General features: G+C 41.4%; 1 protein-coding gene across 5 annotated transcripts in view; it reads right to left on the bottom strand.

The window, feature by feature from the left end:
- The window catches only part of ADAMTS12 (ADAM metallopeptidase with thrombospondin type 1 motif 12), a 178,536-nt gene that overhangs the window by 84,237 nt on the left and 69,816 nt on the right, over positions 1–24,483 (bottom strand). For all 5 annotated transcript variants that reach the window (XM_065655902.1, XM_065655901.1, XM_065655900.1 and 2 more), the window contains 2 exons: positions 23,556–23,730; positions 197–393 (listed from right to left, as the gene is read on the bottom strand). In XM_065655902.1, the coding sequence (XP_065511974.1) occupies positions 197–393; positions 23,556–23,730 (372 nt within the window). The remainder of the gene's footprint in view (positions 1–196; positions 394–23,555; positions 23,731–24,483) is intronic.

Here is a 24,483-nt window from a genome sequence, read left to right on the forward strand (position 1 = left end):
AGAATCCAGAGAAAAGTGATGCCTACGCAAAATATAATGAAAAAATGCCCCAAAATACAGAGTTTTAATGAATATATATGAATGATATTCCACTTCTTCTAGTGCACAATATTACAGACTTGCTTCAAGGTGATCTGTTAATGAAGTTAAAATTTGCTTCATTCATCTAACCACAAAAAGGAAATACTGTACATACCATATTCATTATAGTGAGGATATATGATTCCACATGGTCACTTCCATGATATTCAACCATCTTACTGTCTGCAACCACAAGTGTCTCCACCCATCGCTCTTTGCTGACAGAGCGTCGAGAAACCTTTCTGACAGCCATATGATTTTGTTCCCATTTCTCCCTCCGATGCTGCTGCTGCTTGAAAAAGCTGAGGGTATCTGGAAGAGTAAGAAGCAACGCTAGCTTTAAAATGTTTTCACGCTTGATTTGAAGTGTATGGCTGTAAAGCTTGCGGACAGAGCAGTAGCAATCAGGAATCACAGGACAATATAGATCGGAACGGATTTCTGGCTGCCACCTACCTGACCAAGCAGGACCAACTCCAAAGGGACACCAGGCAGCTGGTGGCCCTGCCCAGCAAAGTTCTGAATACCCCCACAGATTAATTAAACACACATCCAAAAGTTAACCCTACTCAAACACCAAGGATTAAGATGCAAGACAGAGACAAGCTAAGAAAATTGGATTGGGAATGCCATTTTCAAAGAATTTATCTTCTGGAGTTTGGCTTCAAACTCTGTAATGACACCAGTTCATAGTTTAAGATAAGGGATAACCTTCCTCCACAGGCAGCCCTTACTCTCAGCAGGGTGACACGTTAAGCCCAGCGCTCTGGCACATCATGAACTGTTTGTTCTGTGCATGGAAAACATTCCCGAAGAGCAGGAATGCTTCGCCAGTAGGTGTCATCTAAATACCAGACAGCAGACGGCTGCGGGCTCCTCAGACGCTGTCACCTTGTCTGACTGACAGGCAAGACCTGATTAGCGCTCCCACTACAATTTTAGGATCTGTGCATCCAAATCCTTTCCAGAAGGCATATTTGCTCTGTAGAGTTGCTAGCAACCTTGCACTGTGCTCAGTGGTGCTAATTACTCTCCAATCACTCCAGCTTTGAATGCCAGCTGACTGTGTTACCAGGGAAATACCAGGAATGTAAATATCGCTAGGCCTGAAAAAAGAAGTGAGAGATGCCAGTTTGACAGCAAATGGTGGCATTTTTCCAACCTAGAAGCCAGAGAAACATTTCTACAGTGCTGGGATTCCCTGAGTCCTAGAAAGGACCAGGAGCACTTGTTGCTATTACAGATACTGCAATAGTTCTTTGGCATCTCATTTACAGAAGAGGATGTTCTTGTTCTTGTCCGAATTCCCAGACCAGAATGACAGCTCCTGCCTCAAAGTGCCTGAAGTCTGAGCAGCATAAGCTCCACTACTGTGTGGCAGAGGATGGATATCCAGCATTACCTCCATCTCCCAGCACTACCAAGTGTTAAGGGACAGTTACCCAGACCACTCTTCCCTTGAAGAATGGCTGACACGGCAGCTAGGTCCCAAATCTTGTGTTCATGCCGTCAGGAGACATGTTGTGCCCCTGACATGGGCACACTGGTTGCCCTTTAGAAGACCCAAGTTCAGCCAGAAGGTACCACAGTGTCTTGCGTGTCTACAAAATGTGGCGCCTTTGGACCATTAATATCCAATTATAATGCATATAATATATCTCCCAGAGTGAAAAGTAATTGATATCTTGGCTCGCTGTATATGTACAACAGAAGATGTATGCATTTTTACAAATGGGTTCTCTGAGATCAGTCTGAAAGATGCCTAGAAAAAGAGACGCTGGTACTGGTAACATTTTATGTATAAAACTGAAACATGCCATATGAATAACCAAAAGCACAGCAGCCACCTTACATATTTAGAGCAGAGCTGCAATGCACAAGTGTGCAGCACAGCATTTCGATTAGTTGACACACACACTGTGACCAGTTAGCACTTCATTGTGGTACCAGTTCAGGACTTCAGGCAGCACCAGGTGCAAAACACTGCGAAGCACACAAATCTGCAAAACCTACCCCAGCCAGGTTCACTCAGCTAAATGGAAACCTGTACCTCCTTGGACCACCTTTTGAAGGATACTGTACACAGGTGAATTAATATAATATGCAGAACGTAATGTATTCTATATTGTAGACTTAGAATATAATAAATAAATAAAATACACGGATAGATAAATATAGTTGTAAGTAGATTTCTTTTTACACGAACTGGCATTTGCATTTCAAAAGATGCTGAAAGTACAACTTGTATAGGACAAAGAACTATAAAATTGAATAAACGTAATGAAAGCCCAATAAATATGTAACCTTATCATTCTTAAACTTAGAATATAATAAATAAATAAATAGAATACACAGATAAATATAGTTGTAAGTAGATTTCTTTTTACATGAACTGGCATTTGCATTTCAAAAGATGCTGAAAGTACAACTTGTATAGGACAAAGAACCATAAAATTGAATAAATGTAATAAAAGCCCAATAAACATGTAAGCTTATCATTTTTACTATCCATACACTGTCAAAATAAAGAGCCCAAGAATATCCATTTCCACTGTGATTATTAACCCAAATCACTTGTCAGTGTCATCCTGTGCACCCACACAAATAAACTCTGCCCTGTAGATTTGTCAGCTAGTAAAAAAAGTTAGTTAATAAAGAAAGTTGCTTTGCCACCAAGCCAAGGGACTCAAAGAAAGGCATACATTTTTGTATCTTAATCTCAAAAAATGAGCTGCATGGAATAATAGCTCCTTGTCTGCAAGGAAGAATATAATTTGTGTGTAAAGACGAAGAAAAATAAGTGGGTGGTTTATTTGGGTTTGTTTGTTTGGTGTTTGGAGGCGTTTGTTTTAAGAGGAGTGAATTTGATTCTCAATGATATAACCTCTACCCTAATCCCACTAATCAGGGCTCTGCACTTCACTCCTCCTGCCTCCCTCAGTCTTTGGTCAATTACTGCAAGAGTCACCTCTATGAGGGGCTATTTATGAGCTGCATTCATTAGTGTCTCTTGTGTATTTGCATGTTTTTCAGCATTCTTTTTTCTGTGAAGTGCAGTTCTCAGTAGCTACATTTTTAAGTGGTTCATGCTGAGAAAAACTTTTCCCACAGCTACATGGACAAAAAATTCTGTTCAGTCTGCTGGTTAAGTGATTTGTTTATGACAAAATAAAATATCATGCCAGCTGTCAGGCTTTGTATGCACATTTAGCAAAGACCTTTTTTTTAATTGTCTGGACAGGTGATAGCACTAGAGGTAAAAAAGTTTAAAGCCACACAGACTGCAACAGTGAACAGTCATCAGCAAAAAGGTTGCAGTCCTGGTTAAGCATGAGGATATGTACTGCAAGAAATCTCAGAAGAGATTCCAGTTCTGAAAATTAATGCCAAGTAGCAAGACGACTTGCTGACTGCAGACAAAACTCTCTCGTCAGTGACTGATCTCCTCCAGTGCAGGGATTTCACTTGGAAAGGTGTCACCTAAGGACTGGATCCCCGCTGCGTGAGGTCTCCTGGCAGCTTTTATAGTTAGATGAAGCAGACAGGGAGAACATCTTGGAGCAACACTAACACATAGGCAACTATGATGTATGGTTCTACTTCTGCTTTTATGTCTCTCCAAATGATAATCGTCTCTTGCTAAGCTCTTCATTCTGAAGTAAAACAATATTGTCTTGCTTTTACCTTAAATTAGAAAAGCATTGCGAGTGATTTCAGATTTGGTGAGAAATCCCAGGCATGAGCAGGAATGGAAGAACTGACCAGCAACCCACCAGTTCAGGAATACCCATGAAGTGATGGATGTTCTGAAACCTCGTAACGTGCAGTGCTGTCTGAGAAAAGCCTGCTCCCCATACTGTTCCATCAAAACTGCTGAGCACAGAACACTGCACAAGTAGCAGGAGAGAGAAAAGGGGTACTTGAACCCTGAGGGTTTCCATGTATTTTTGAGAAAGGTGTATGACACAGGTAGGTATAGTGCCGGAGTCCTTAAGAACAGGAATGAAAGTAGTGCTGAAAGTATACCAAAGATACCCTGAGACTAAATTAAAAGAAGTTTGGTAAGAGATTCAGCTCACAAACTGCATGAAATTCAAGCGGCAATACTTAGAAGTTCCTGTCTGTTGTGGGTGAATATTTTGTAGATGTGAGGCTTTTATTAGAAAACCTGATCAGCTAAATGAGTCACATACAATGTTCCATAAGTCATTCATGGGACTCTGCCATATCACTGCCTAAGCAGGAGAAACGGTGCAGGAGAAATGGTGCAGATGACAACATTCCACCAACTTCTAGTTAGAAATGGCTGATGAATTTCAGAAAAAGGGTTAGTTTTTAAAATCAAAATCCACATTTTTTTAATGAAAATAAAAATGTCCCTGAAACTATCTATACAAATCCTATGTGACTAATTCAACAACATACAAGACCCTTTACTCTCAGCTACAAGGAAAGATCTTAAGTTAACTGTCTCAACTATACATGAAAAAACAGTATTGTACAAACTTGCCCAGTACAGGTTAAAGCTGCAGGGCTTTCATTAGGTGACAAAAGAACTATATCAAAATTTGCCAATTCCTATTAAGAACAAGCTTTCTAATCTTTAAGAAAGAATATTAATAGTGTCACTATAAAAACATTAAAGTTCTTCACTTTGAACAACTCCGCACTCAGAATGCTGCTTGACTATGGTTTTTTTGTTAATTTCTGGGGGTTTTTTCCACCCAAACTCCCTCAAAGAACAGATATGACTCACCTCACTTAAAGGTTTCCATATCAAAGGCTCTTTTCCACCTTCGTTCCCTGCAGGTGTTGCTCAAGGAAGAGTGCAGCATTCAGTGCAACACCGGGGGAGCTCAAGGTGCTAACTGAACACAGCCACCTTTCAACACCTTTGGAGATAAACAGGCCTTTGAAGAAACATGAAAATGTCTGGAAATTCCCAGAAGATGAGAATGCAGCCTATGACTGAAGGCTGTCAGGCAAAATATAGTAGTACTGATTTACATCTTCACTTTCTATCCTCACCTCCTTTCTCTTTGTGTAAGAACTCTTTCTATATTACTTACAGCCACATCGCTACATCTCTGGACGTAAGCTATGAACACACTGTTCAGAACTTGCTACATTATGATTTTTTCTACAGCCATCACTTTGTTCTAAGATGTGCCTTTAGTTTAAGTATAAACAAAAAGACTATAGTTTTGGGGTGAGTTCTTCAAGAAACTGTTGAAAGAGTCATTGTACAAGGGAAAATGAATAAACACACAAAATGATCATTAATAACATTAACCTATCACTAAAAAGCATACTGAAGTTCAACCATAGACTAAATAAAGGCAAGGCTGAGGAGTGACTCGGCTACTAAGAATTAAAAGGCTAGTGAGGCAGAAGAAACTAACGCAGTTTTCTAAAAAGTTATTATTATCCCATCAACTTTGGGCTAGACCTAACAAAGGACCTGGGATTTCCCAGGACACTGCTCTAGACACCACACTTTCTCCTCTTTCACTCAAGAAGGAGGAGAGCAACTCCAATATCTGATTTACTGCAAGAACTTACTAGTTATTTACAAAACTCAAATACAGTAAGTGAATCCCTTCCCCTACTCTAACTCTCTCTGCTGAAATAAATAAGGCAGCTATCTAGAAAAGCTCAGTGAAACCGAATACACTAGAAATTTTTACACATAGTATCTTCTCATACATACAGTCATGGTTACAAATATTCATAACAAAACAAAGCCTGGATGCTGACAATGTGAGGAACAAGGGCTCACATGCTATATGGAAAAACTGTTGTAAAACATGGAAGAAAGGATGTGAATTTAAAACACAACAGGTAACCAAAACAGCTCTTTTTGTAAGTATTTCTGAAACAGGCTAAGCTAAATCACACTAATTCTTTTTGAGTGTGAAGCGGTGTTCACACAGGAAACTATTACAGCTATTTTATCACGTACTTCCCCATGTTGACAACTCCCAAGTCCCAAAAAAACCAATCACAGAGAAAGAAAGCTTACAATTTTGTAAGCTTCGTTTAAGTTCAACATTCCTGCTGTCAAAAACATGAAGTATCAGTGGAGTCACACCATTCTAATGCAAAATGAAGCTAAAATTGGACCTGTGTTGACTGATGCACTTAATCAGATACTGCTGTTGAGTGTGTCTGCCACTCATTACCACTGATGCTGGCAGGATGGAGTGATAAATGTTCTGGGCATCGGGAGGTACATGGAGAACAATGTCATGGGAAACAGTGATGCCTGGATCTGCCTACATTTTGCAACCACAATTTTCCTTCTGCCTGAACATTTTTTTCCCCAAGGATTAAACTCCAGTCAATAAAGGGCAACAAAAACTTAACAGCTGCATGAGACGCTTTTCTCGGAGTACACTACTCAGCGTCATTTGAACTTTCCACTCTCGTTCACTTGGTAACTTCAGTGGCTGATTCCTCTTATTTTAGTCAAAATATTAATATGATGGCTTAGAAAAAAGTGACTTTTCTATGCATTAATCTAGTATTTGGTGAAACTTCATCTGAAAACAATTTAACTTGCAGCACACTTCTATTTTCACTTGACGAAAAATAAATATCTTCTAAAATGGAATACCTATAATTGTAAAACAAATTTGCAGATTAAAAACTCCCAACAACTTATGTCTATGTCCTAATGCCTGTTATAAAATAATTTAAGAACTGTGACTTAAGAATGACAGAGAATGCAGTTTTGGGGAGCCATGATGATGGAAATTAGAATTTAAGCATATTAATAAATTTTCTTCTTTTTACATATCTGTATGAAAATTAATTCGCTCAAAATGAATGCAAATAACTGAAAGTAGTATCTTGAAGCAGTTATCTGTGCATTGTCAGAGTTGATCTGGTTTCTAGTGAGGTTAAGTGAATAGTATCCAGAAGCTCTTGAATCAGCGTCTAAAAATTTTTATTAATTTTCCATAAATTCCATTCACATAATAATGAAAAAAACCCAAACTGGCTATATGCTGGTGATCAGAGGCTACCAATCTGCTTAAGTCAGCAATTAGGCTAAAGAGCTACAAGGATTTTATTTACTAAGAGAAAAACATCGAGGTGCTGGAGAGAGTTCAGAGAAGGGCGACGAGGCTGGTGAGGGGCCTGGAGCACAAGTCTGATGAGGAGCAGCTGAGGGAACTGGGGCTGTTCAGCCTGGAGAAAAAGAGGCTGAGGGGAGACCTGATCGCTGTCTGCAACTACCTGAAAGGAGGTTGTAGCATGGAGGGTGTTGGTCTCTTGTCCCCAGTAACAAGTGATAGGACAAGAGGAAATGGCCTCAAGTTGCACCAGGGGAGGTTTTGACTGGACATTAGCAGCCTTCCCATACCTGAAGGTGACCTAAGAGAAAGCTGGAGAGGGATTTTCATAGGGGTATGTGGTGATAGGACAAGGCTTTAAACAGAAAGAAGGCAGATTTAGCTTAGGTATAATAAAGAAATTCTTCCCCATGAGGGTGGTGAGGTACTGGAACAGGCTGCCCAGAGAAGCTGTGGATGCCCCATCCCTGGAAGTGTTCAAGGCCAGGCTGGATGGGGCTTCGAGCAACCTGGTCTAGTGGAAGGTGTCCCTGCCCATGGCAGAGGGGTTGGACTAGATGACCTTTATGGTCCCAAACCATTGTATGATTCTATGATTAGGAAAAACTTCTTCACGGAAGGGGTTGTCAGGCATCGGAACAGGCTGCCCAGGGAAGTGGTGGAGTCACCGTCCCTGGAGGTGTTTAACAGGCATGTAGAAGTGTCACTTAAGGACATGGTTTAGGGTGGACTAGACAGTGTTAGGTTTCCGGGTGGACTTAATGATCTTGAAGGTCTTTTCCAGCCTATATTATTCTATGCTTCTATTCCCAAAGCTTGCACACTGCAGGTAACTTTGTGCAGGCACTACTGAATTCAGCAGCGAAAGAAAGAGTTGAAACTCTGGAAAGATACTTGGAGCTTCTTGGACATATGGAAGGCAGTTACAAACCAGCAGTATCCAGAAACTGGCAGCACAAGGCTCTGAAGTGTCCATTAGTTCTTCAAAGTTACCTAAGGGATTTTCACAACAGACACTCGCTGCGGGCTGTCCTAATGCCAAGCTTCAAGAATTGGTGAGAATGTGGGAATGGTGGACAGAAAGTATCAGTGCAAGGAAAGGTGCCAGAAAAAAGCAAAACAATGCTGGAAGAGGCAAAGCAAAGGACTAATATGGCTTGTAATTCCAAGGATTTAGGCAGTGTGTGTGATTTAGATGTAAATTTGCTCTTTGCGTGTGGTTAAGACAAGAGAACAACATGGTTTTCAAGCTGTGCAGATTCCAACCAGCCACTACAGAATGTGAGAGGCAGCTGAAAGAGGCCTCCACCTCCTGGGCTATTTAATAAGCTTGTGTACCCAGCAGCAGGCCGGGTGCTATATCACAGGGATTGCAGAAAGCCATTCCTCTGAGGCAAAAGCCATTGAGGAAGCTTATGTACCCACACTTACATATTCAAATTCACAATACTAACTGAATCTAAAACTGCTGAACATTAGCAGTCCTCTCTTCAAGAAAGAATAACTGAGAATAATCGCATTTGATTCAGGGATTATAAGTAAACTGGTGCATTTCCCTGTGCAAACATTTTACTCTAGAAATGTGCAGCTCCTCTTTTATCAGACACCAAATTCTGCATGGTGCAGATACCTACCGAAGTCTTAAAATGAAGCAGCATTTTGTTCTGTTCCCCAACAGACCCGCAAGATGAAATACAGCAAAAGAGGTGGGTATGTCACCAATGCTCTCCCCCGGTCAAGAACATCTGCTTCCCTCCACACTGTTCCATCCTCTGGCCAGGGAGTAAGTTTCCTGTGCTTTGACCAGGTGTAAACAACTGCAGAGCAGAAGCAGAGGGTTTGAGATCCTCCCTGGGGGGAAACAAGAGGCCTCTCTTCACACTTGCAGTCTTGCTGAGCTCTCTGCAAACACCCTCCGGTTTCCGTGCCCCTCCCTGGAGAGGACAGACTGCTACTCTGTACACCCAGGATGCCCACACTGGCTTTTTCTGCCTTGCAACAACTGTGGAAGGAGTCTGTCCCCACGGATACTCATCACAAAATCCTCCCTGTACTGTCACCATCATCAGAAAATCAATATGCCTAGCACTATTTTGCCTGCTTCTGCTCCCCCACGCAGAATCAGAAATGTCAGATGGGTTTAAGAGCCTCCTCTAGGTCTCCAAGAGCCAACTTGTGCACCACGGGAACTCCTCTCTGGCTCATCATTTCCCTTCACTAAATACAGCAAAACCAGCCACTTGTGTCTCTTTGTGCTTGCAAATGATCAGTAAAGAACCAGCTGGGACCAGCTGTTCCTGCCTCCTCTCTTGGTGGGACAGGAATTCAGAGGCAAACACATACAGGCAGCACAGAGCAGCCACGAGATGCCACCACTCCTGTGTTTACCCAGCCAGATGGGTGGTCTCAAAACAGGATGCAGCCTCCTTGTGGGCTGCAACCTGGCTCCAGCTCACAGCTTCACCCTCACTAAGAAACTTCCCAGCTGACAAGAACTGAATCTCAGCCATTCGATTTGCAACTGTCTGTGAAAAACACGGTTACTGAACTGAATCTATTTCACATCACCTAACTCTGTCCTCCTGCTTGGCCAGATCTCTTTGTGTTCTTCTGCATCTCTTGTTGGAACTGCACCTCTTCTCTTCCCAAAACACCAAACAGCTCCCCACATTAAATACTCTGCAAGGTGCCAGCTCACCTGTGACTCCCATGAGCATGCCCAGGCATTCTGAACCCCTCGTGCCATTTTTAGGGCAAACTCCCTCAGATGTCAGCACACTCTGATCCGCTGCCTCCGCTCTGCTTGGACTTGTTCTGGGTCAAAGACAGCTTGGAAAGTGCTGCTCAGCTCATGCCCCAGGAAGCTCCAGATAGCTCTGTCAGAACCAGCAAGCAGGCAGTTGTGCCTGTCAGACCTTCTTTGACCTTGTGAATTAATTAACCATATTCTCCTGGCTGAAGAGTTGAATCATTGAGAGATTTTTCAGCTGAGGGAAGCGTTAACTTCACTTTGCAAATGGTAGACTTTGTCAGCCGCATTTGTAACATGAGCGTTACAAAAATATAGGAGCTCAGGATATGACTCCAGCTCAAAAGTCTGAGCTGAAATCTGACATGTCCTAGGTGAACTGTGGAATGAATCACATCAAACTACATATTGGGACAGGGCCCACTTATCTATACATGGGCTGACTGAGAACAGAACAGACTCTAGAAATATTTAGAGACGGAAACAGACCCTTGAAGTCGTGTCAAAACTATTTAGGTCACCAACAGATATGAGCTCTTTATCCTTCTGTCCTGGTTTTCTTAAAAACAAGTTTCTCTCTTAGTGAATTTCCCTGTCAGCTAAAGTCTTCTTACTAACTGCAGTTTTCCTGAAAGTTAGGTACATGTTTTGGTAGACATAGCAATGGAATGCAAGGTCATTGATAATGATGCATCCCGTGAGATGTGCAAGCAGGAGGTGAACTGAAAATTGACCAACTAAAGTATTCCATCCCATTCACGTCATACTTCATATAAAAGTGGGGGATCACGAGGATCTTGTCCCTTTTTTCCTTATGGTCGACATTGGGAGAGGACCTTGCGAGTTGTCCCTGCGAACTGAGGCCCAGTGACAGACTGAATCCAGCTCCGGTTGGCTGCAGAGTCCAGTCCAGGGCTTCGGGTGCTGGCCCCACATCTGCCGGAGCCGTTGCCAGGACTTTCAAGATTGGTTTTGTATATTTTGTATTATTTTCTCTATCTTTATTAGCAGCATTAGTAAAACATTTTTAATTTTTTCCAACTCTCTTCTCTTGGTCCTTCTTTTCCTCCCAATCGCCTGTCCTTATTATTTTCATTATGAAGGGACAGTGAGGACCAAGATAGAGCATGAGTCATTATGCTGGAGCAAGAGTGAAAGCTGGAGAGAATGGCTGGATCCTATTCCTTTGCTCATCAACCACCCTTAGAAACACTCTGAATGATTCAATATTTCTGGCACCGTGATATGAGACAAAATTTGAAAGCACGATGGGGGAATGGACAGTGCTGGGTGGCAGGTGTCAAGTCAGTGAAATTCTGTGCCTCATTTTCCCCCATCTCCCAATCTTGATGCACCTGTCTGAAGACCTTCACGCTGAAGGCATGCTGCAGACACAGAGGCCAAGTTCTCATGAATGCACTATCTACCCGCAAGTGAACATTCCTGGCACAGCAGTTTGTTATACCAGGAAAATAGTTTGCCCATAATTCCAGAAGCTTGAATTGTTTAGAAAAATAAATCTCAGTTTTAAATGTTCCAAAGATAGTTTAAGAAATGTAAAGTAGCCCAACTAAATTAATGTATAAAGTTTGTGTTGTAAAAGAGAAATGGCTACTCACAGAATAGGTCGTGGAAGTGGTAGTTAAACTATGCTTTTTAATTAGTTTGGTTTAAATTCAGATTGGTAAGGCAGAGAACTCTGGAATTAATCCTGAAATGAAAAGCTATTCTTTCAAATTTTGATATGAAATCTTTAAGAAATGCTGCATATGCTATCATCTTTTTACCTCTAGGCTTACACAACAGAGTTTATTTGGCCTTTCTCTGGACCAGCTGTTGTTCTTTCCATTCCATTTCTCTGCTGTATTTAAAATACACCAAAATCCAACTAGTCTGCTCAAAGGAAAAAACACGCTAGCACTCTGAGGGGCCTCCTTGTCCTTGGCTGAGGCCAAATGTCTTGTATTTCAGATGACGTTACCAGAGCAATTCAGCCTTCAAAGCCTCAGCCCCAACCCTGCTGCGCTCCTGCAGCAAACACCAGCAGTGTGAGATCAGCTCTCACAGGTGAGGATCTCCCTAAGCCTGAGCCTGAGCAGGGGTTGGTCTTTCTGGGAGTTAACAAAATGCATTATGCTAATATGACATCTTGAAAATCTCACACACATACTGCTTTCCATTTTTTTCTGTTCTTAGAAGCATGTTCCGGTAATAGCATTTTTGCAACTTCATGACAATTTGAAAGATGATCATGGAGGCTCCTGGCACGCAAGATTTCATTTTGCTTGACGAAGCCCCTGAAGGGGCACCCACGCACAGACACCAGGGGCTGTGACAGCAGGGGAGGGACAGCCCATCACCCAGCTACTCTGCCCTGCAGCTGGGGAGAGCTGACACAGGTGCCTGCAAACTGCTAGAAGGAGCAAGGGGAGGAACAGTGCAAATGACATCAAGACATCTCAGGGGAGGCAGATGACAGTGTCTTTGCACATGAGAGGTTAAGGGCTCCCGCCACCAGGCACCTCGCATGAGTACTCCTGTTAGCATAACATCGTCTTGGGATGCCATTCTCAGCTCCTCATGACCACTGCACAGGCTAAAGTATAGTTCCAGTTTTAGCCAGAACGTTGAGAGTGACTTTTTCTGTTTCCCTATCAGAGACTGGTTATCAGGGGCATTATACCCTCTTGGATGTCACAATCCCATTAATTCGCTTTCATTTTTGTCATGCATAGGGTGGAGGCTCACCAATACCACTGTAATTAACAGGACTCCCTATGGTTCTCTCCCTACAGAAAACTATGCCAGATTCCTTCACAGACAGGAGCTATTGGTACTCCCACAGTAAAATGCCGAGAAGTTTGAAAGTGTTTGCTTAGAACTGGGTCTGAGCTTTGAAATTTGCACTCCTATGGAAAGAGAATCAAGCAAAGCCCTGTCAACAGACTCAGCCTCTATTATTTTCTAAATGACAATCTCAGTTTTCATTTGCAGAAAACACCTGGCTCCTCTTCTCTCCAGGTAGCCTTGAAATTATTATATAAAGGTATGTAAATGCATATGATCAGAAGGAGAAAAAATGCAGACACCTGAAAGAAACATCCAGTTCACGCACATGATAAAATAGTATGATTAATTATAGCTTAAGGACAGAAAAATACCCTCAAAATGGATAATGATGGATAAAACCAGGTTACACCCACCAGCTGGGGAGGGGGCTGTTAATAATCCACTCCCCAATGTTAAGGCTACCATCGCCTGAATAACTTTGAGCTGCCTGCCAAAGGAACTGGGCTTTGCAGGGAACTCCCTTCTTTTACTGCCCTTCTTCCTGGTTACCTCCCAAACAGATAAAATTTAATCCCTCTCATCTCCTTTCATCTCCTGTGAGGAAGACCTGACTGACAGAAGTACCTCACAATGGGCAATGGATGCAGCTGGGACATTGAAAAGAAAATACCATAAAGCAGAGAGTGGTTCAGTGAATATTTTACCTGGAGAATGTCAGGCAAATAATAAGGAACATGTCAGGAATGATCCCTTGTTAAAACCACACCACCTGAAAGAAGACTTTGATCCAAATCCAAATCTCCACAGAGCTGAGGGGAATCCAGACTGGGGGCTCAACTGGCAATAATGCAGATCAGAGGGGAAGGAACTTGATACAGCTTGGGTTAGAGCTCAGGCAGGCAAGAAATTTGCTGCTAATTCCAACTTGGGCAGAGTGGAAGACTCAGATTGAGGCTGTGTTTTAATTGTGTTTTAAAAGTATTTAAAATACAAAAATGTATCTTCCTGCAGCTTCAACTAAAACAGTGGTTTGCAGCTGAGCAAAATATTAGACAAGACTTTTTTTTTTTTTTTAAAAGAAGAAATGAATAAAGGACAACAAGACTTTCCATTTTGCACAAAATTCATTTTGGGACAGTGTTTCTTGAGACTGGTTAGAATGGTTTAGAAGACTTTCTCTAATTTAACAGCCTAATTCATGTGTACAAAGCCTTCACCATTAGTTGTTTAAACCAGCCAGGAATACATAGTTTTTTCGGCTAAGCCACCTGATGTTTGCTGAATTAAGTTTAAGCTGAGTATTTGCAAGAGAAGCAAAGCAGAAAGTGTAGAAGAGATCATGGCAAAAACCCACAATATTCTCTTTTATGCTCTTCCATACAGAAACCTGGATATGCAACAAATGGTTCCACAAAGTCTCCAAACAAGCGCAGTATTCAAGGGCATCAGCTGAAAACATTCTCTGTATCTTTCAACACGGCAATCTTCTGGCCACTTTTTTACATAAAGGTGGATGCCTACTTCTGTTGGGCAATTCCTTTTTCTAGAAAAAAAAAGTATGTATAATTCTGCATGACCTTTAAGTGAATAGTGTCCCTCTAGTCTGTTATTTACATACAGTTTTTTCACAACAGTTCAGAAATGGCACACAGTGAAGAGGTATTATTTGCAAAGATATACTGCAACACGTAGTCTTCACATAAGCACTGTGAAACCGAAGAACACACCTCACCCTACTAGAAGTCTTTCACCACAAATCAAATCCAGCTAGCAAGTCCAGTGGCTCGCTAAATCTGTGTTGAGGCAGATCTTTGTTTTCAGTGACCAAATGTAAAGAGAGCTCAGACATAAAGATCTGTGTCAGAAACGACATCCTGGACTCCCAAAGATGCTCTTTACAGACTGCTGCTTAGTGAAATAGTGTTGACTAAACACAACATCACAAGCTACTCAACATGGTCAGAAATTAATTATGAGAATGGTCCCCATGAGCACCCATCACTAGAGTTGAGAACTCCATCCTACACTCAGCAGATAATCAGGAGTACAGATAGGATCTGGGGACCCCAGAACATGCTACCGAGTAATTATGTCTGGAGTGCAATAAGTCCAGATATGGTCCCACTTCTCCCTAAAAAGGAAAAAGCTTGCAGTTCTCTACAAGATGACTGAAGCAGTAGAGGGTAGAAAAAAATCTTAAAACCTCGTAAGTTATGCAGTTCCCCTGTTCCCAGCTAATCATAAAGCTAAAATCTACGCTGAGAGGAGTATTGTGATCTCCTTTAAAGTACAATTCATCCAGAGAAGTCTCTCCAAGTACATAAAACGCATCCAGGTCCAAGCAGATGATGGGAGCATGGAGTGGAGAACACCAGCCCCAAGCAAGGAGTGCACAAGCCACAAGGACACTATGCTTCATGCAGAAAAACTGTGCTCAGACACCTGTTTGAAGTGGGTCACAAATGACAAGAGGCTGCCAGAGGCTCATCAGGGACATGCAGACTTCAGAGAAAATAATTGTGAACACTGAGCCCGTATCAGTGCATTAGCTCCACCAGCAGAAGTCCAACACTTCTCAGAAAAATTAGAGATCTGTGATCTGCCCAGAAATAATAAGGTAATTGTAGTTTCTTTTTAGAAAGTTCACAGAGAGTTCAGTATGACTGAGAAATCTGGCACTAGCCAGAATGAAGGCTGAACAGCTTTGCCAATACTACTCCTATTAATGGGTCAAGTGTACAGAGCAAATCTTCAAATTCCTGCAACAAAATGAAGCTTTCTGGGTTTTCTGTATCAACTGTGGAAATAAGGTTTACAATTGTTCAAGGCCAGTGTCATCCTACAAAAGAGAAAGCAATGGCATGTGACATGTAACAGTTTAATTTTAAAGCATGCTACTGCACTTCAAATAATACTGCAGCAATTTGCCATTTATATTATCAAAGCATTTGTTTACCCAATCAATGGACATACTCCAGAAGTGCATTAGCATCACACACAGTTTGATAAGGAAAGCTGTAGGCACAGAGCAAGAGCAGAGTAAATCCCTCTACAACAGTACACGGTTAGAAATGCTGAATAAGTTCAGTCTGGCTCCTGACTGAGACTCTTCAATCTGATGAGCGGTTAAGCAAATTGTTTCACTGAAGGCACGGAAGAGACCACAATCTACCCTTTAAACTACAGCAAAGCAAATGCAGTGAGCAACCACAGTGTAGCAAACAATATTTCTTTCTAGTGACACAGAGACTGAACAGAAAGACTCCACAGAAGCACAATGACGCAGATTTTTCCCTCCTTATAGTTTTGACTGATGTTATTTAGAAAATGGCCTGTCACAGAACTTTAAAATTTATTCAGTGACTGAGTGAGGAAGGATATCACATTTCTGGTGCCTTTTGGTGAGAAGCGTCTATCGTCACATTATAACAACAATCTCCCATTTTCACATTTTTCTCCCTGATCTCCAGCACAACAGAAGTACTTATGGAAAGCACCTTGTCTCAGTTAGTAGGAGCTAGTGAAATACCAAGAGTTAAATTCCAGTGGAAAAGATAAAAAATATGAGAACACAATCAGGGACTGGGAAAGCAGGTGCCAGCACTCTGTCAGCATTGAGCTTTCTCTGGTGTTTGTTCAGCAAAGATTTTGGATCCACTTGGTCAAAGTTTTAGTTCTGACTCTGCACTCAACCGGAGAGGAAGAATTGTACAAAATACAGCATTTTATCCCTTTCTCCTCTACCGGTATTTCTACTGCCTGTAACTAAAGCCTAGGTAGCTCCCAAGGACAATTCATCCCAAAAGTCAAAGACGATGTCTTAGGAAAGGATGAATCAGCCTTTGACAATGACTGTTCTACTCCACTAACTATAAAAGGAGCTAACTTGTAACACAACTAGCTTAAACTCAAGTATTTAACTGCTAGGCTACTCAAGTTAAGAGATAAGAACCTTATTCTGTGTCCTTAAAACCTATAGTTCAACTAATAGTAAACATACTGTTTAAACACCTGTATGCTAATTAAACCTGGGATTGTTTTTATTGCTTAGCAAGAAGGCCACACATCTGTGTCTGCTCATCTGTTAGAAGGTGCACTTTTAGTAACAGTATTTTTGACAGCAAAGTGACATGAAGACAGAACTCTTCTTAAAATCATATGTCGGATGTTGTAAAGTTTAAGTTCAACGATTCTTATATCCCAGGCATAGAATCCAGATATTTTAGAAACAGAAGAGGAAGTCTTCCTTCTTCTGGAGAAGGAAAGCACAAGACAATGGAAAATTCTATCTTACCTCTGATTAGCTTCTAATAAACTCCAGAGAGCAACTGAAAAAAAAAAAAAAAAGTTCTTCCTGAAACCTGAAAGTTAGAATCTTCTGTCTGCATTTCATGAGCTTTTTTGAGGGTGTGGGGTGAAATCTTTTGACATCAGTTAGCAGCAGCTGTTTCATCCACTGCTATAACAAACCAGTGATCACGTCTTTGTTTCCCGGCTACCTCACCTCTGGAATGTTAAACCTCCTGCAGTCCGTAAAAGCAGGCACTCACTCTCTTCAGTTCAATGCCTCCTGTTCCAGAGATGAGAGATACTCCACGTACTCCTGCAAGCTGCTTGTTCTGTTTTTCCTGCTTAAAAATAGAGGTCATTCTGACTGAATGTATCTAGTTCCTCTTTTTTTCATGGCAAGCATCTTTTAAACAGGTTAGTAGAGCCTGTTCCTAGTATGCAGAGGGATGCAGGGAGAAAGATGCTCTTCCCTCTACATCAGTCTCAGTTACTACAACTCAGTGTGTGAAGTTGCCACCCTAAGAATAATAGTCCCTGTGTTTGGGACAAATTAAGCAAATTAAGCTGAATAATAATTGATGTGGTTAAATACTGGATAAACAAATACTGGAAAAATGTCAGCATCATTCCTTAAAAGATACGGAAGCTACACAGTATGTACCAGGGCTTCTGCCAGCAAGCAAGACTGCTTACATTGGCCACAATGTTCTTCCAAAAAGAGGTAGGCTATCCTTTGAGAATAAAACAGTGTCCTGGGCTATTTCTCCTTCCTTCTTCCAAGTGGTTAAACAAAGGACTTCACTGTCAAAAGCCAATACTAACAATTCATGCTGTACACTTGCAAAACAGAAAAAAAATAAGAGAATGGTCTGGCAGTATCAAGTTAATCATCAAAAAGCAAGACCATGAGTCAATAAAATCCTGCGCTCAGATGCAACCTTTAGGAAGAATCACAGAATCACAGAATGTTAGGGATTGGAAGGGACCTCGAAAGATCATCTAGTCCAATCCCCCTGCCGGAGCAGGAACACCTAGGTGAGGTTACACAGGAAGGCGTCCAGGCAGGTTTTGAACGTCTCCAGAGAAGGAGAATCCACAACCTCTCTGGGCAGCCTGTTCCAGTGTTCCGTCACCCCCACTGAGAAGAAGTTTCTTCTCAAATTTAAGTGGAACCTCTTGTGTTCCAGCTTGAACCCATTACCCCTTGTCTTACTGTTGGTTGCCACCGAGAAGAGCCTGGCTCCATCCTCGTGACACCCACCCTTTATATATTTATAAACATTGATGAGATCACCCCTCAGTCTCCTCTTCTCCAAGCTAAAGAGACCCAGCTCCCTCAGCCTTTCCTCATAAGGGAGATGCTTCACTCCCTTCATCATCTTTGTGGCCCTGCGCAGGACTCTCTCCAGCAGTTCCCTGTCCTTCTTGAACTGAGGGGCCCAGAACTGGACACAATATCCCAGATGAGGTCTCACCAGGGCAGAGTAGAGGGGAAGGAGAACCTCTCTCGACCTACCAACCACCCTCTTCTAATACACCCCAGGATGCCATTGGCCTTCTTGGCCACAAGGGCACAGTGCTGGCTCATGGTCATCCTGCTGTCCACCAGGACCCCCAGGTCCCTTTCCCCTACACTGCCCTCTAATAGGTCATTCCCCAACCTATACTGGAACCTGGGGTTGTTCCTGCCCAGATGTAAGACTCTACATTTTCCCTTATTATATTTCATTAAATTTTTCCCTACCCAACTCTCTAGCCTGTCGATGTCTCGCTGGATGGCAGAACAGCCTTCTGGCGTGTCAGCCACTCCTCCCAGCTTGGTGTCATCAGCAAACTTGTTGATAGTACACTCAATTCCCTCATCCAGGTCGTTGATGAATATATTGAATAATACTGGTCCCAGTACTGACCCCTGAGGCACTCCACTAGATACAGGCCTCCAATCAGACTCCGCCCCATTGACCACGACTCTCTGGCTTCTTTCCTTCAGCCGGTTTGCGGTCCACCTCACTACCCGATCGTCCAGTCCACACTTCTTCAGTTTAGCCGTGAGGATGCTGTGGGAGATGGTGTCAAATGCTTTACTGAAGTCAAGGTAGACCACATCCACGGCTCTGCCTTCATCAATCCACCTTGTTATGTCTTCATAAAAGGCTATGAGGTTGGTCAAGCATGACTTCCCCTTGGTGAAGCCATGCTGACTGCCCCTGATGACCCTCTTATCCTTGATATGTCTTAAGATGGCACCAAGGATAAGGTGTTCCATCACTTTCCCAGGGATGGAGGTGAGGCTGACCGGTCTATAGTTGCCCGGGGCCTCCTTCTTGCCTTTTTTGAAGACCGGAGTGACATTTGCTTTCCTCCAGTCCTCAGGCACCTCTCCCATTTCCCAAGACTTGGCAAAGATGATGGAGAGCAACAGGTAAATTTTATCTAAACAGCTTAATGGCATTCTAGTCACCTGTTAAATGAAATATGCCACCAAGCCATCATTCAAAAGACTTAAAACCCGTTTTTTCACAGATAATGCTGTTCTGCTTCTTCAGCTGCCCTCACCGCTCCGCTCATTTCACACAGCACCCAGCCTTTGTCTCCTTACTCCCACCTCAGCCTCATCCCACCACAGCCTCAATGCAAAATTGCTCCAAATGCAAAATCGTCAGTTATAGGATTTATAAGTCCTCTGCAGACAAGGACTTGGAAGTTCATGTACAACCCAAACTAATCCTAACTTCTGATCTGTGTGGCACCCATCTATCAAATCTTTTCCATGTCAAAATTAGGGCAAAGCATAAAGCAATTTCTATACATCTAAAGCTCCAATGAAGTATTCTCAGAGATCTGTTTTAATACCCTAAACCTTTCTTTCCTTAGTTATATATTACAGCTTCCTGCAGCAATCACTGGGTTGCGGTCTGAATAAACTCAACTACCCTCCCTTTAAACGCCAGCAACCTGACCACCTCACCAGTCCAAGAAAAATGATTCCATTTATTTGTATCGTATCAGTCCCCTCCACAGCACCGAGTCACGAAAGGCTGCATTACATGACAGCATTTCCATTCGTAAACTTCACAAAATTTCTCCATTTTGCAGCTCACAGTCAAGCCAACACCTTGTGGCAGACTGCATGAAAACAAACAGAAAGAAATTGAAGGAGATCTTTTCCTATTCTGTAGAAAGGAGGATAATTCCTTTTCTCTTCATTATATCTCTGAGCACTGTCAAGTTTTTAAGATAACCTATTTAGAAAAAAAACCCAAATCCCTAAATCCTTAGTTTCCTCTCCTACAGTCATAAATGATTAGAAAAGTTATTTATAAAGCTGAGGGCCACTTTTCATATATCACTTTTACTACTTCTCACACAGATTTCAAATGATATAGTAAGAAAGAAGCTTGCAAGGTACAGTATTGTTATGCTGCTTTCAAGACTAGCACTCAGTTCTGCATGCAGCTAATGACTGAGTCATCTGGCAGTTGCCTCAGCAGCAGTGCAAGTGTACAGCATAAACCTAAGTTTTAATTCACATAAATTTCTCCAACTACCAGAAACTGTTAAGGATACCACAAATTATAGACTAATTAATATGATCATTGCAAGAGCACAAAAATGTAAATGATTCCAAAATATTGCTGTATGTAGATGCGATGGATGATAAGCAGGTTGGAGCCTGCAGATTTGTGTAGTTGTTGCCACAGTAAAAGCTGTGAGCGTGCGGCACAGGGCTTCTTGAAAAAGACTGCACAAGAGGTCAGCATCCCCTACCTACTCCCTCCTACACTAATTCCTCTCTTTTGATTTTGCCTATACAACTAGTCTTTATATTCCTTGTCTGACAGACAGGTTAGTTCTGACTAAAAAACTACTATTATCGCCATGCAGCTTTGTGTGCTGACTTGAAAGCATCCAGGTGGTTCAACTTTTCAAGCAAAAATCACCAGTACATTTTAGCCTGGACATGCAAAGGGTTTCCCAAGCTTACGTCTTACAAATTACTCAACTGTCTTAGCTTAAGTTTAAAAAGCAAACAGAATCAGAGCTCAAATAAACAAAAGCAGATACTTTTTATAATGAATCTCTGCCAACAAGGTCAAAATACTTGATTCTGAAGACCAGTTCTTATCAGTGACATGGCAGGCAACTCTTCATCAGTTAAACTGCAGCCCAGTGGAGACAACGCTAGGGCTGAGAATGCAAAATAGTCATGATGTATAATCTGTAAAATAGAATTCATTTGTACAATTAAATGTGTCCTGTCAACTGAAAATGTTTTGCTTTAAAGGGATCCCAAAAGACATTACTCTGGATCATCTGTGATATCACGTGGGTGTACCAGACTTCTGGATCAAACTTAACAGCGTGAAATGCTTGAGGTCTTGAAAAGGGGGAAGAGTCAACATACCACCTTTAAAATTTATTTATGTACCAAGTATTACCCAAAGCCTGTGTAGTGAATATATTTAGCACAGAAAGCAAGAATTAACTCACTTTCCTTTTTTGTTCTGTATTTCACTCCTAACAGGAGCAACTGCTCTTTAACAATGCATAACGTAAACAGGAGATGACTCTGACTTCTTTCTTTTTTCTACCCTGGTTGAAGAGCTAGCTACAACAGAAGTGAGACAATAAAACATAACACACAAATTAAAAGTTAAGGCCTTTACAGGAAACAATGATTATTCCTGTTACACGAAGGGCAAAAATGTAATGAAGGAAATACTTTATTTTCCCCAAGCACTTTTTCACACTGATGAGGTAGTAACTTCTGTGACAGTGAAGCTGATTTCTCTTTGACCAAAAGCAGACATTGCCGCTACAGGCTGGTTGAGTCCGTTAAACATAGAAACATAAACGACAGTATATTACTTCATTAATTCAAAACACATTTCCTTTGTTAGCCTAGACTACCACGAACATATTACCAACAGGAATAGTTCTGTCACATTAAACTGAATAACATTAGACAGGCACTTTAAATTCAAAGGCCCACTAGAGCAAACTTAGCCAGTCTAAGTGACAAAATCTCAGAGAAGCTACACTCAATTTTTCCCAGTGTCCAGGTATGGGCAGTCTTCTTCTGCCTCATTCTACAGGACTTCGAAGGCAGATACAAGAGGTAAAAAGTGAGACATAGAAGGAAAATAAGCAGGCTACACAAAGCAGATAGACAGCATGACCCCTTGTATCTCCTATCATCTCCTCTCCATACTTAAAATTATTGCTTACAGATGTTATTTCATCCATAAAAGAAACCTGGATAACAGTAGGCAAGAACACTTCCTTACTTTTCACAGGCGAATCTAAACTAATTCCTCTCATCTATGCCAGTAGTCATCAGAGGAAACAGAAAATCAGGGAGAAATTTTAGATTTAAGGCAAAATAGACATCAACATTAGAAATTCATGGCTTTTCCGCTTTAGTGTTATTTGTCTAACAAGTAGATATATTTTTATCTGATGAAAAGTAATAAGGAACAGCATTCATATTAATTCTTATGGCTTCCCCTTATCCTCACCTACCTAGTATCACAGAAGATTGAATAGCTCTCCCCTGACATTAGCTTTCTATTTTTCCCCAGCTATCATTTCACATTGCTCTTGGCCAGCAAGCAAGAAGTGCAAAGCAGGTGTATGACCACAAATACAGTGGGGCTGAGTTGCTGTTTGCTTCTTTAATTTATCTATTCATATCACACAGCGTCAAACTTCAGCAGTAGTCGTGACTGAGGATTAGAAATTCCTACACTCCTTTTTTTTTTTTTTCCACCTCTGGAAAAGAATCAACTGCTCTTTAACCATTAACCTGTGAAAAACAGACAGAAACATACCCCTGAGTATTCTGCATCCCTATTTGTACAAACTTAAGCCTTACATCATTCAGGTTATTATTAATTTTCCCTACCAATACTGCACTTTTTCTAAAGTTTGGTGCAGACTCAGCTTGAAGGCTTCATACATCAGAGAACCAATGCAAGATCTGCACATTTTTGGTATGAAGTCAATCAAGTAAATAATTTTACTGAATAAAGGAAATAATATTGTAATTACAAGATGTTAACTACCCTCTCAATACACTCTTCCTTTCCAGGATAGTGTATTAGTTTGTTTTCCTAAAAGACACAATACTGAGTATTACTACATCAATATTTAACATATTTTTACTTCTACCAAAAACACCTTCTTGTTAATGCCCTGCACTCTTTCAGAAACAAATAAAAGTCTTTAAATATTCTGGTAACTATCTCAGAGAATCTAGAAATTCTAAATTTAAACCACAGATTAGAGGGGAGATATTTCAAGATGAGGATAGCATTTGGGGTAGAAAGCACCAACACTGTGAAAAACATATACCAGCTGTCATAAGAGGGATTTAAGTTTTCAGAAAGCAACATAGATGGGTGGCTTCTGAGGTGTTTTGACTGAGATGCTCTCATTTTGCATAATCTCTTTTTACAGAATTTTAAAAAAAAGTCTGCCAGAGGAAAGGCACAGACCACTGGAAAATCAAAGCTGCTTAAAAAGATGCAGAAAGCAAATAGGCAGAGATCCAGCAATATTTGTACCATTCAATCCACATGCTTTTTCTTTTTCCATCGGGATCGCTCGTCTTCTCCTTAAAGCATTTTGAAGGATATTCGCCCCATAGATAATATGGGGATGGGGTGCTCCCTCCTTCTGTGGATGCTTTTTAATGGGCTCAATGAAGTAATCCCCATGGGGCAGATGGAAATATCCAGTCTGAAAATAAGCACAAAAGAGTTAATCTCTACTGTCCGGTACTGGAAGTCAAAAATAAAATAGACTCTTTTCATATCGCCATCCCTGAGTTTTTCTCGTAAGCCAGTCATCACACCGCAGAAATACAAAACCAACATGTTTTCAGCATTAATTTTGCTGCATACATCAAGATTGCTTTGTACTTCACAAAGGCGTAACAGTCCAAAGGGGAATAGAAAAACTATCTTCTTCTTAATAACATGAAATTCTGTATACTGAGGCAGATGTTCCCATTTTGTACAAACCCACTGGAAGGTCAAAAGTTAATTTGTCAAACATGATGCACTAGGAGGAGTTGTGTCTTGTTCCTCTGGTGTTTTGCATGCATTCCCCAGAGAAAAAGCCCTGAATAGAAGCTGCTTCATAAGTGCAAAGCATTAATTCTGCTCCTAGCTGCAATTCCACAGTCAAATTACATGACCCATCAGATGGGCTAGACTGTGTGGTTCACACTTGACTCAGACTACAAAGCCCCCTGGCCCGCAGACTTCCAATAAAAGAAATAAGTAGCTTTTCATGAATTATAGCAAGCTATTGTGATCATACAAAAGATCTGCCTAACAAAGGCTGTAACTTTTTTCATGCTATAATCTCTGCATCAACCTCCCAGCTTTGACTGAGCTACAGGGCCTTTGACATCCATGATCTAAGAGACACATGCAATCAGACACAGCTTTGGTCTCTCGTGTCTTGGCATTTTTTCAGGGATTGCTA

This window comes from Caloenas nicobarica, chromosome Z (assembly GCF_036013445.1).
Source record: "Caloenas nicobarica isolate bCalNic1 chromosome Z, bCalNic1.hap1, whole genome shotgun sequence".
Taxonomy (NCBI): Eukaryota; Metazoa; Chordata; class Aves; order Columbiformes; family Columbidae; genus Caloenas; species Caloenas nicobarica.